The sequence below is a fragment of the Ambystoma mexicanum genome, chromosome 2q (genome assembly GCF_040938575.1).
Source record: "Ambystoma mexicanum isolate Mex_15411 chromosome 2q, UKY_AmexF1_1, whole genome shotgun sequence".
Classification (NCBI taxonomy): domain Eukaryota; kingdom Metazoa; phylum Chordata; class Amphibia; order Caudata; family Ambystomatidae; genus Ambystoma; species Ambystoma mexicanum.
This window is the reverse complement of record NC_090924.1, coordinates 1,426,818,695-1,426,831,367: the sequence shown is the minus strand read 5'-3', so window position 1 is coordinate 1,426,831,367 and position 12,673 is coordinate 1,426,818,695. Positions and strand designations below refer to the sequence as shown.

General features: G+C 49.7%; 1 protein-coding gene across 1 annotated transcript in view; it reads left to right on the top strand.

Moving 5' to 3' along the window:
• The first annotated feature begins 83 nt into the window (after positions 1 to 83).
• The window catches only part of CETN2 (centrin 2), a 145,997-nt gene continuing 133,407 nt past the window's right edge, over positions 84 to 12,673 (top strand). Inside the window, exon 1 of the mRNA XM_069648944.1 lies at positions 84 to 231. Coding sequence (XP_069505045.1) covers positions 229 to 231 — 3 coding nt within the window. The 5' untranslated portion in view covers positions 84 to 228. The remainder of the gene's footprint in view (positions 232 to 12,673) is intronic.

Here is a 12,673-nt window from a genome sequence, read left to right as displayed (position 1 = left end):
GTCCTCGGGTCGCTGTGCGGCTTCCGCCGCATCCCAGACTGATCTTATCTTTTAATGATAGAACTGCACAAAAGCAATCCGCGGTTGCGTGAGCCTATCAGAGGGGGCGCTCCCTGCCAGCCAATGGGGAAGGGGCGCTGGTAGGTGGTCCTGCTCCAGGTGGGCGTGTGAAATAGACGCAGAGCTGGCTGTAAGTCCATAACCGAGGAGCAGGGGTGAAGCCTGGCCATGGTGAGTATTAGGGCTCTATATTAACCCCCCCTGTCCCCCTCCCCTCTATTGTGAAAGATGACGCAGTGCCCCCCTTCTCCTTACCAACACTACCCCACACAGACAGCTCCCACAAACTGTGACCCCCTAGCCCCTCTGCTATGAAAGATGAAACAGTACCCCCTTCTGTTTACCAACAATACCCCAGCCACACACCCCAGAGAGACAGGCTGCCCCTCTCCCACACACAAGCTGTGACCCCTAGAGGCACCCACCCAGCCCTCCCCCCCCCACAAACTGTGACCCCTAGAGGCACTCGCCTAGCCCCCCCACAAACGGTGACCCCCCAAACTGTGACCCCTAGAGGCACTCACCTAGCCCCCCCACAAACTGTGGCCCCTAGAGGCACCACCTAGAGATGGAGCTCCTGGACACAAAAACAGGCAATTGGAGAGATGTCTTTGGGCATATCTCTTACCCATAAATGGGTTGAAAGACAGTTCATTCAACAGACCACACAGGATCACTTGTTTAAAGAGATGGACCTCTTCACCTCTGGGCACAATGCCAGTGTTGGGCAGGTTCCTTTCCAGAGACAGACACTAGCCCCCCCCCCCTAAGGGAAGGACCCGTTCACTATGAACAAGCTACTCATCTTGTCTGTGTAAAGAAGTTAGACGCTCCCCCACACAAATAAGTATGCCGCTCCCCCACCCTCTATGAAGATAGCACCCCTCCCAACATTTGAAGGGTTAGCCCCCCCCCCCCGAAATGTAGGTTTTGTTGCTACGTACAGTGACACCTACTAGCCAACATCCAGGGTCGAACTGGGCCATAAAATTGCCTCGTTCACCATTGAAAAGGTATCCCACAGTTGTAAATGGCTATTTATTCCTTTTGTGGCTGTTTGAATAGTACCCAATGGGGAGTTTTTTGATAAAATGTGATGCAAAATCTTCTGATTACTTACCGGCAATCTTCATTACTCAGTCCTACTCTTCCTCATTACAGTACTTACCTCATGAGGCCCCTGCCTCCGACACAGGACCTTCTTCTATTTCTTTAAATCCCTATAACTCGTCCCCCTCATCCACGTCACCCACTTTCATATTACCAAGCCAGAGCTTGGGACCTTCCCGCAGGGAGAGTGAGGAGGGTCGTTAGTACTGTGACGAGGAAGAGGAGGACTAGGAGTAATGAATATTACCGGTAAGTAATCATAACATTACCTCCACGTCCGCTCTTCCTCGTCCCAGCACTTACCTCATGAGGCATACCAAAGCAGCAATGGGGAAAAGGTCCCAATGAGACACAGAGCCAAAAACAGTGCAGCAAAGCCCACACCCACAATAACTCTTAATACACATCCCCACAGACAAAACTCCAACCCCCGAGTGGGGGAAACTCAACCCATAGCGGTTGATGAAAGTGCTTAGACCAGCCCAGGCGGCAGCCATACAAATCTCTTGCAGAGAAACCCTCCTTGCATTGGCCCAGGAAGCCGCCAAACCCCTGGTGGTCCGCCCTTGATCGAGCGCAGGCACAGGCAGGCCAGAAGCCACATAGGCCATGGAGATCACAACACGGAACCACCGGAAAACGGAAACCACAGATGCCTTACGCCCAGCCGGACCACAAGCAATCAGTAGACTATCAGATTGGCGGAAAAGAGCAAACCTAGCCAAATACTCCAACACGGCCCGCTGGACATCAATGTTATGCCAAGCCACCTCCTGAAGCGTTTTCAGAGCACCACTGATTCCGGCAGCACCCTCAGGAAAGGAGGGTGACATAAGAGAGCCCCAATGTCCCCAGGCCTACGGGCAGAAGTGATGGCAATAAGAAAAGCAGATTTCAGTGTAAGATGATTGATATCAATCTCGGAAAAGGGATCAAAAGGAGGCCCTTGAAGGAACCGTAAGACAAGAGCGAAGCCCTTTAACAGTACAAGGACGGGAAGAAGAAAAACCCCGGAGCAACTTCCCCACCAACACCTCCCCATCCAAGTGACCATCAGAGTCCCCCAAAAGGAATTTAATGGAGGCCCACTGAGAGCAAATCTGGGAAAAACCGGCAGGCCCCTGTCAAAACCCCTCCTGGAGGAATTGAAGGATAGCGGGAAGGCCGGAACGCAGGGGAGGGATCCCAGACCGGCCATACCAGTCTCGGAAATGGCCCCAATGCCTGCCAAACACCTTCAGAGTGGAGGGTCTAAGAGCATCCATTATGGACTCAACTACAGGACCTGAGAACCCCTGAGATATCAGCCTAGGCTGAGCAATAGCCACACTGCCCATTGCAACCGGCGGACTTCCAACCGCAGATCCCCTTGAAGGGGATACGGCCACTTCAGAACCAGCCAAGGTTCATAACAGAGAAGCTCCAGCAGATGGGGGAACCAACTCCGGCAGGACCCTAACGGAGCTAACAACAACACATTCATCCTGGACACTCTGATACTCCAAACCACCCGGGGCAGAAGGGGAATAGGCGGAAAGGCATAAAGGAAACCCCAAGGCCACTGTACAGAGAGGGCGTCCATCCCCCAACCCCCTCGGCCTGAAGACCGAGAGCAGAAGAGGGGAAATTCTGCTGAGACCGGGGATGCAAACAGGTCTAGAACAGGGGAACCTAATCTGACACAGTTCACTGCAAAGACCTGGGCCGACAGGACCAGTTCCGCAGAGGAGTGAAACTGGCGTCTGAGAAGATCTGCTTGAACATTGTCCACCCCCCTGATATGTGAGGCCATCAAAGACATCAGATGCGATTCTCCCCAGGTGCCTATCGGTGCTGCCAGAGCATTCAAGGAGCAGCCGGAACCCCTTTTGTGGTTGACATATGCCAAGGCCGTTGTATTGTCCGTTCGGACCAAAACCGCCCGACCGTCCAGCAACTCCTCGAAGTACACCAGAGCTCGGAGAATGGCACACAACTCTCACCAATTGTATGATCGACGGCTCTCCCCAGATCTCAAAACCCTTGAGCTGAGAGGACCCCCAATGTAGACCTCCCAACCCGTTCTGCTGGCGTCAGTAGTAAGAGAGGCCACAGGAGGAAGGACCATGTACACCTCCGCCTGTAGATTTGGAACCCCCCACCACCATAGCAGGGAGACTCGCAGCGCTGGGAACACTGAAATCAAAGCCTCGAAAGCTGAGGTGTCGGGAGCCAGTGGGAGAGAGTATAAGACACCAGGGGACGTAACTGAAGATGGCCCAAGGAACTAGAAAACGCGCAAGACGCCACGTGCCCCGTAACTTCAGCAACAGGTGAGCCGAGACATGCTGCTTTCTGAGAGCCCTGCCCAGAACAGACAGCAAATGACGGACCCTCCTTAGGGACAGGAACACCCTGTCCATCCCAGCCAGAAAGTGACGGACCCTCCTTAGGGACAGGAACACCCTCTCCATCCCGGTGCAAACCAGTGCCCCAATGAAAACTAGATCCTGAGAAGGCTCCAGCTGAGACTTCTGCCAGTTCACTAGCAAACCCCAGTCCCGCAATGCCTGGCAGACTAAAAGGAGATGAAGCAGGATAGCCTGCCGACTGGACTCCCCGACCAACCAATCGTCCAGGTAGGGAAATAAATTCTGCACTCCCTGCAGATGCACCACCAGGGGAGTCCCCAGCATGGAGAACACTCTGGGAGCCGATCGCACCCCGGACGGGAGCACTCGGAGCCGAAAACACTGTGATCTCATCCAATCCACCCTGCACAAAATCCAGAGTACGTTCCGGAAAGCCTCCACGTTGAAGCGTTCCGTCCGGACAAGCAGTGCAGGGCCTCGAGACCCATAAGCAGGTGACACCTCCTAGAAGGTATAGGGACCAGGAACACCCGTGAGTAGAAAACCTGACCCCGAGCAGGGAGAGGAACGGGAAAGACGGTAACCCACAACAACAATTCGGAGAGAACGGATCCCATGGCCAACTATTTGGTCCGTGTGCTGGGTACCAAAGTCCTAACCATGCAAACCTGGACAGGAGGAGACAGGAACAGCAACTGATAACCCCCTCCGGAAGGAGCCCATTACCCAGTAAGCCGAACCCCACCGGTCCCATACACCTCCGAGAAGATAGAGACAAGGAGCCAGGGAAAAACCGCCAATCACTGCACTTGCACCAGAGGAAAATCACAGGACGTTGAAGCAGGCCTGCGCCGCAATATAACAGCATGCTTGTCAGCCCATAAAAAGATCCGATGTATTAGCAGTTTCTATAATTCCATGCCGGACAAGGGAAAATAAATTCATCTCCTTCCTCCGTCCCCCGCGCAGTTCAGAGGAAGAGGACAGGACAAGGAGCCTGCGTCCATGGCTAGCACAGACCCAAACACACCACTAACTCGCCACCTGTATACACCGCACATGACTGAGAGGTGGTTTGAGCCCTGCATCAAGTAGCTGGTAGCCCCATGCTCTAAATGGTGGTACTCAATGCGTCAGCCTTGGAAGGGTGAAGGGCCAAGTCAGCCCTGCTGAGTCTCGTACCCCCGAAGTGTAGACTATGTGCTTGCAGACGTGTCCAAATCTGCACCGTTTGTACAGGCTGCAAACAGAGAATGCAGCCAACATCTGGTGCATCCTGGGCTGTATGTGTCTGAGGAGCGGGAGGCATGTGACATGCCTGCGACAGAACAGAGCCCCCGCACTTTCAAAGACTCTCTGCCACTGTCACCCCACAACAAGAAGCAGAGAGGCCTCGCAACAAAGGGAAGGCTAGTCCATACTGCCAAGTGCTTGCCATCATTTCTTAACGTCCCCACTTCTCAGTCAGAGCGTCTTCAAAGATGCAGCCAATAAAGATGTGTACATAGAGCACGAGGAAACGGCCTGTCGAGCTAATGAGTACCCATCCAGAAGACACCAACCAATAGGGAAAAAACAAAAAAACAACCCCCTAGGCAACGCCGCATCAAACAGCAGGCATGTCGTTGCACGGCCCCAACGGCAGGAGAATCAGGGCACAAACATTCACAAAGTTCCCAACTCCTTGCCGCATCCCGGGCCCTGCAGGACCCAGGCCATGATGTCCTCGCGCCAGCCTTCAACCTCGCAAAAACACAACCTGGCGAGGCACCATCCTCTGTAAGGCACACCAAGGAGCCGGCATGAATCGGACGCCAAGATGGCCATACCATCAGGAGAGGGGGGAAAACAGCAAGCACAGAGCCCCCTCCCCTGTCCTTACCTTCCCCCGGGCCGAGTAGGACCCGGGACACAATGCCCACGCTGCGGTCCGGGGCCCAGCAAAGAACTGAGTGAAGCAATCCCGCTCAACTGGGACCCCAAAGCCTGCAGGGGACCCAGGGGCATTACCGCACCCGAGGGAGCCGAAGGCCCCGCCACACAGTCTCCCACCCCCCCCCCCCGACCCAGGGGGCCAGCAATCGGTGCTCCACGGTGCCCCGCACCGGGAAGAAAAAGTCCAACCTGCCAGCGGCAGGAAAAATTAAACTGAGTGACGTGGATATGGGGGAGGAGTTATAGGGATTTAAAGAAATAGAAGAAGGTCCTGTGTCAGAGGCAGGGGCCTCATGAGGTAAGTACTGTGACGAGGAAGAGTGGACGTGGAGGTAATGTGCATTTTAAAGAATATGTATTCATCAACACTGGTCAAAACTATTAGCCGCATGGTCAAGTAACTCATCAAACTGCACCACATTGGCCGAAAAAGTGCCCCCCTTTGAACAAAAAAACAGGCTCACACCAGCATTTTGAGTATTTTGGTTCGGCCATGGGCCTATTGCCCCATAGGTCATTACGACCATGGTAACATCACATCCCCCGAATTAAATGGGGTATATAGGTTTATTGGCATGCATGTAGCAGGACCGCCTTTTTGGTATTTAAATGTCCTGGAATGATGTGATATTAAATTAAATACACTTTCGGATTTTGTGCATTTGACACAATAGCATGCTCTTTGCTTTTTCTGAACGAATCACTCTGCAGTAGAACCTTCATCGCTAAAAGGCAGGAAGTAGAAGAAAAGTTAATAAATGGGGAACAATTGTTTGTATTTTTGTAAAGTAAAATATTTGGAATTATTGGAACGTTCATAGCTCTTTCGCCAAAGCACTGTACATGCCTAGTAAAAGAAGTGGTCCACTTTATTTGAAGTGCTGGAGAATACATCATCGGGTTAGATAAAGAGAGGAAAATTGTCAGACAGGGGTAGTAAGGGAGTCTTCAAATGTGTACAAAAATATGGAAAGAAGCAGAACAACAAACTGGAACAGAATTTCGGTGCAAATAAGGAGAATGAGTGGAAGCATAAAGTGGCTTAGGAACTGCTAGTAGATGTAGCGCTTGAGAGTGAAGATTGCAAGAGGTGACATAAAAAGAGACCAGGGCAGAAAGATGGGGGTGAGCAAGAGTAGATACCTTTTTATATACGATGCAGGGAAAATGGTGAAGATGGTGACGCAAGTGTCAGTAATAGAAGAGCTGAGGGAATGAACACTGAGTGGCGGGGGACAACATGGGAAGCAGGAAGACAAAAGAGAAGGGCAGAACAGTAATCAAGGTGGGAGAAGAGAAGTGATAAGTTTAATAGCATGGGGGAGAGTTGGGCAGGAGCACGACAAATATTATAACGATGAAAGTGACAGACGCAAGCAGTAGAGATATGAGTAGCGAAAGGGCGAGAAGAATAAAATAAAATAATGCGTATGTTATGGGCACAGGTGGAGAGTGAGAAGATGACAGGGGTGGGGGGGACCGAGCTGGAAGAAGGAGAATAGAGAGAAGCAGGAAAGAAAAGAAACTCAGTTTTAGAAGAATTGAGGTGGAGAAAGTGTTCATGCAGCCAGGACTGGACGGCTGAGGGACGAGCAGAGACAGTAGAATGAAGAGAGTCAGTAAATGAGAAAAAGGAAAGAATATGCGAGTCATCAGCGCAGAAGTGACGGGACACATTAAATGAGGAAATGAGGTTGGATGAAGGGATAGTATGTAGGAAGGAGAGAAGAAAGAAATATCAAAATAATGTAGTTTGTGTAGCTGGAGAGGTTACTAGAGGTTAAGCAGGAGGTAGAACAGGGGAGAATAAGAGGAGAAGGTGCTAGGAAAGATGGAGAGGATGAGCCGTAACTGGAGTATCAAGTGCGAAGGAAGAAAAGATGAGGCCAAAAGAGGAGTAATTATATGAGGAGGAGGAGACAGGCTCTGACCCAGGTGAATTGAGTCATGGAGTGATGAAAGAGGAGGAGTGGGGTCTGGACATGTCAAAGGCGTAGGTCTATAAACGCTGCATGGGTAGTTGTTTTCGTCCTTAGGGCTCAAGTTTTAGTAGGTTTAAGATGATTGAATTGATGTTTGTACCTACTTTCTTAGCGAAGCCTGTTTGTCGTGGATCATGCCTCCCATTTGCTGTTGCCCAGTGTGTTAATCTTCTTAAAAGTAGCAAGGCTAATAGCTTACCCAAAGGATGGAGAAGAGCTATTGGGCGATAGTTGTGAGGTAACTTCCTATCGCTGTGTTTAAAGATCAGGATCAGTATTGCTGATTTCCATGTTTTTGGAAGATGGTTGTGTTCTGAGATTAGGGTAAACCTCTGCAGGCATACGTCTACTTACACTTCTGGTTTCCGCATTAGGATGGCGTTGCTTAGGCCTTCTGGGCCAGGTGCCCGGGAGTTGTTTTATTGGTTGATATGTTTTAGGATTTCTTCATAGTTCCATGCGATGTTCCATTTACCCTTGCTTTCTTATGTCATGCCGTTCTTTGCATCGTTTCTTTCCTTGTATAGTGTGGAGAGTTAGGATACCCATCCTGATTTAGGCACATCTTTAATCGGGCACTGTTGTTGTTGCTGATTTTTGTTAATCAGATGCCATGGGGGTCTCAAGTTTTTGTTTCTTGTGGCATGGAGCATGTGGTCTGCATCATTTTGTACTATGATTTCTTGTGTGTTTTTAATCCAGTTCCTATATTGTTGTTTAAGAGCTTTGGCGATTTTCATGTCTTCTCTCTGTCCCATTTTATACGTAGCATTTAGGTGTCTTCAGAGTTGTTTTTTCTTCAGAACGATTGATTGTTGTCTGCATGGGTGTGGGTAATTTTTACCTTGGTTCTATGCTCATTGTTGGATTTAAAGGGTATAAGCATCCATCCATAGTCGAGTTTCTCTATCTCCTCCTTTCTTGTGATAGAGAATGCTTCTTTCAGCCCCTCAATTTGTGCATCAGTAATGCATAGTCTATTAGATACAGTCATGTCTTGGTTTCCTCTGACCTCCCCCTCTCCATCCCTCTGACCACTCCTCTCTCCTGGAGCGATCTCTCCCTCCTCTCATATCATCTCTCCCTCTCTTCCCCCCCTCCCCCAAGCCAAGCCTACCCCAACACTGCCACCTACCTTCTCGGACATCCGGCCCATGAAGTGTGTGTCCGTTGAGAGTTTTGCCGCCACTTTCTCTTCCACCCCCCCCCCCCACCTTTGGCTGTCTCATATCCTGACACAGCCCTGTCTCTGCTCTACTCTTCAATTTCTGATACGCTTGATGCTCTTTCCCCTGTCATGAGGATCCGTTTGAAGTCCAAAGCCAAGTGCAATTCGTGGTATGACTCTGACCTAGCTACACTTAAACGTAAGTGTAGGGCAGCTGAGAGGAAGTGAAGGACTTCCTGTTCATCCTCTGACAAACTGGCCTGTCACCTGCTCCAAAGGCAATACCGACTCTCTGTCCTCACCAAGAAGAGAGTCCACATTCAAGCTCGTGTCTCTGCGGCATCTAACAACTCGGCCGAACTCTTTAAAGTCTGCAAGGAGCTGGCCAACCCTGCTGCAGTCTCTACCCCTCCTGTTGCCTCCCAGGATCTTTGCAATGCCCTTGCCTCTCACTTCATTTCAAAACCCCAGGACGTCCTGTCTACCCTCTCCACCCAAACCCCTCCTCTCCCCTCTCCATCTGTGCTTGCTGACCCTCCTTTAGCCACCCTCCCACCATCCTTCTCGTCCTTTCCTCTTTTCACCCTTGATGAGGTCGCCAGACAAGTCCGATCTATGAAAGCCTCGTCAAAACATGTTCATCCCTGTTCCTCTAAAACCATCAAGGACCACATTGACACCCTTGCTCCGGCCCTTGCTGATTTTTGCAACCACTCCTTTGCCTCGGGATCCTCCCCCTCCCCTCTGAAGCTATCTGAAGCACTCCTTTGTGCATCCTCTTCTCAAGAAACCCACAGCTGATCCTTCTTGTCCAGCTACCTATCGCCCAATTTCCATTACTCCCTTTCTTGGCAAACTCCTAAAAAAGTTGGCCATCTCTCAGCTTAACCTTCATTACAATTCTGTTGGCTGTCTCCGTGACCACCAGTCTGGCTTCAGAGCTGCCAGAAGCACGGAAACTGCTCTCCTGAACATCCGTGAAGATCTGCTGTCCAACCTTGACTCTAACATTCCCTCTGTCCTCATCCTCCTTGATCTCTCTTCTGCCTTCGACACGGTCAACCATACCATCCTGCTCAACCGTCTCCGTGAAAACCTGGGTATCACTGATCAGGCTCTGACCTGGCTGACCTTTTTCCTCTCAGATCGACCCTCCCAGGTCCAACTTGGGTCCTTCCTTTCATCTATCTTCCTCTCTACCTGTGGTGTTCCCCAGGGGTCTAACCTCTCGCCCTGGCTTTTCAACCAAAAACCTGGCAACTCTCGCCCACTACATTGCCACTTTCTGCTCAAATTTACAGTGCTACGCTGACAACACTCAACTCATTTTCAGGCTGCCCTCTGTCACCTCCTCTCCCTCTCGCATCTCCGATTGCCTAACTGCCATTCAAGATTGGTGTTCCGCCAATGATCTTTGTCTGAATGACAGCAAGACGGAGATCCTCCTCATCGGCACACCTTCACCATCCTTTCCCCTCACTCTCTGGCCAGCCTCCCTTGGCCCACCTCCTACCCCCACCTGCGAGGCTAAGAACCTCGGGGTCATCTTTGACTCCACCTTTTCCTCTTCTCCGCCCACATCTCTGAGGTCTCTAAAAAGTCAAATTTCCAACTGCACCTCCTCAGATGTACTCTGCCTTTCCTCTCCTTCCCCCAGAAGCTCATGGTATCCCAAGCTCTGGTTCTCTCTAACTTGGACTATTGTAACAGCCTCTTTCTAAATCTACCTGCCTCTACTCTCTGCAACTAATCCAGAACAGGACTGCGAGACTTGTCCTTGGCCTCAAGCCCTGGGATCGTATCTCTCCAGCTCTGAAATCTCTCCACTGGCTCCCAGTGGATGCAAGGATTAAATTCAAAACCCTCTGCATTGTCCACAAGGCTTTCTGGGGCCTGGGTCCAAAATGCCTTCAGCTATCCCTCCGCAAATACCTCCCCTCTCGAGCTCTTCGCTCCTCTACCTCCAACTCCCTCAGGGTCAGTTGTTTTTCAAAGAAATTAGCTGGGGGTAGATTTCTGTCTTCGGCTGGGGCCTCCCTCTGGAACAGCCTCCCTGCCACTCTAAAACTTGAGGAGAACCATCTGTGGTTCCGGAAGCACCTTAAGACCTTCCTCTTTTCTTCTGCCTTCGCTCCCCCTCTCCCCTACTGATCTGTTCTCTCTTGGCACTGTGCACCAGGCCACCCTCTGTCCTTCGGGCCCATGTACCTGCTCACCCTGCCACCCGCCCGCACTGCCTCCGGGCCACCCCTTGCACTGGGGTCTGTCTCTGTACCCATACAGCCCCCCTTTTTCTTCCTGCACTTATCAGACCTGTCTGCTGCCTTAAACCTAGCACTTGCAAATTGCTGGGTGCATTACCACTGTTTGTTGCCTTTATTATTTATTTATTGTCATTTATCTGTTTCTCCTCTGCTTCGCACTTTCCACTTCTCCCTCCTTCCATGCACTTTTTCCCTCCCCCTCTCCCATGCACTCGCGCGTTCTCAATGTCACTGGGCCTAGTAAGTCGCTGTTTTGTTCTCCCCTGTTCCCCTCCCTTCCCTTGTCGCGCTCTGAAACATATGTGTACGAGCGCGATAGAAATAAAATTTCAATCAATCAATCAGTATTGAGCTCAATGCTAGGTATTATTTGATGCTCGCGAGCTCATGGTTAGCCATCCATTTCATCGTTATTTTGTGGCGATCCCTCTGTATCAAGTGGATGACTGCGTTTTAAAATTTTATCTGTGAGAGTAGCAGATGTAAATATGTAATCTATATAAGCGACGATCTACCTCTTGACCACATTGGTTATTTCTTGCATTCTACTCTTTCGTCCATATTTGTGCTTTGGATGTAAGTTTATTAACCTGGATTTTCATTCCGTTAGCTTGGAACAAATGTATGTTATGAGTACAGATTTCTTTGGGCTCTCAGGGCCATTTTTCGTGAGTCTTTTGTCTGTTCGTTTTGCCTGGCCATTCCTCCCCGATTTTTAGGGGATATGGTTCTACTTCTTCTTGCACGTGTCTGTCTTTGGGAATGAGGGTGTATCTCTGTTCGACTGGAGTTTTGATCTTGAGTTCTTTTTCCTAAATTCTTGTGTCTACGTTCATCATATATTCTTTCTATTGGTGCTAAGGTTGTATTGTTCATGGCCTGGTTTATTTTACATTGAAAGCCTTGGTGTAATTGACTCACATATTTCATCACTTTCTCTACGGTTCCTCGTGAATTAAGTTGGATCTCAACTCTGTTCGTTATTTTCTCTTGTTGGAATTCCACCAATTTAATATCCTCGAAGTTGATGTTTTGTAGAGCCGGTATCGCATGCAATAGTCGGAGGAAGTTGGTTCTAGTGAAGATTAGTCCATCATTGATGTCCTCTGTTCTTTCTATCTTTATCGTGTTCGATGGAGCTTTAGGTCGCGGATCGATGAAGGTGGATAAGCATAAATATTTTTTTTTTCTTTTCTAACTGTTTTATTCCTGGGTTTCTTGTGTCGGATCGTTTTGAGGTTCTAGGTAATTAATTCCTTGTGGATCAGGAGTTTTCTATACTAAGATACGAGTTACCGTCATATTGAGACGTCTTGTTGCAGATCGCAGATCCGTCTCCCGAGAACTAGTTATCCGAGATGTCCTCGCAGGAGAGAGAATCATCTTCATTATGTATACTATGCCCTGCTTCGTATTCATCACTGGTATATAGTGATGCTTCGTCTTGAATAATCACACTTTCTGATCCACTGCCAGGGTTTCCACAGAAGGGATTTTGTTTGTATCCTCTGTTACTACTGGAGGTTTGCTCTTTGTCTATGCTTCCTTTATTCATTTGTTCATTAGGGGCTTGGGATTTCATTTGGTTTTCGTCATGCAGCCTTAGCAGTTCTCTCTCCAAGTAACTGCGTTGAATTCTGATTTTCTCTTGCTGGTTGTTAGTTATCATGTCAATCAGGGCAGTTGTCATTAACGCTATATCGGCTCGGTCATTTCTCGCGATGTCAAATAGTCGAGTCTGCCATTGCAGCGTGGCCTCGGCTTCGGTATATGGTCTGGTTTGGATCCTGTTTGCAAAAGTTT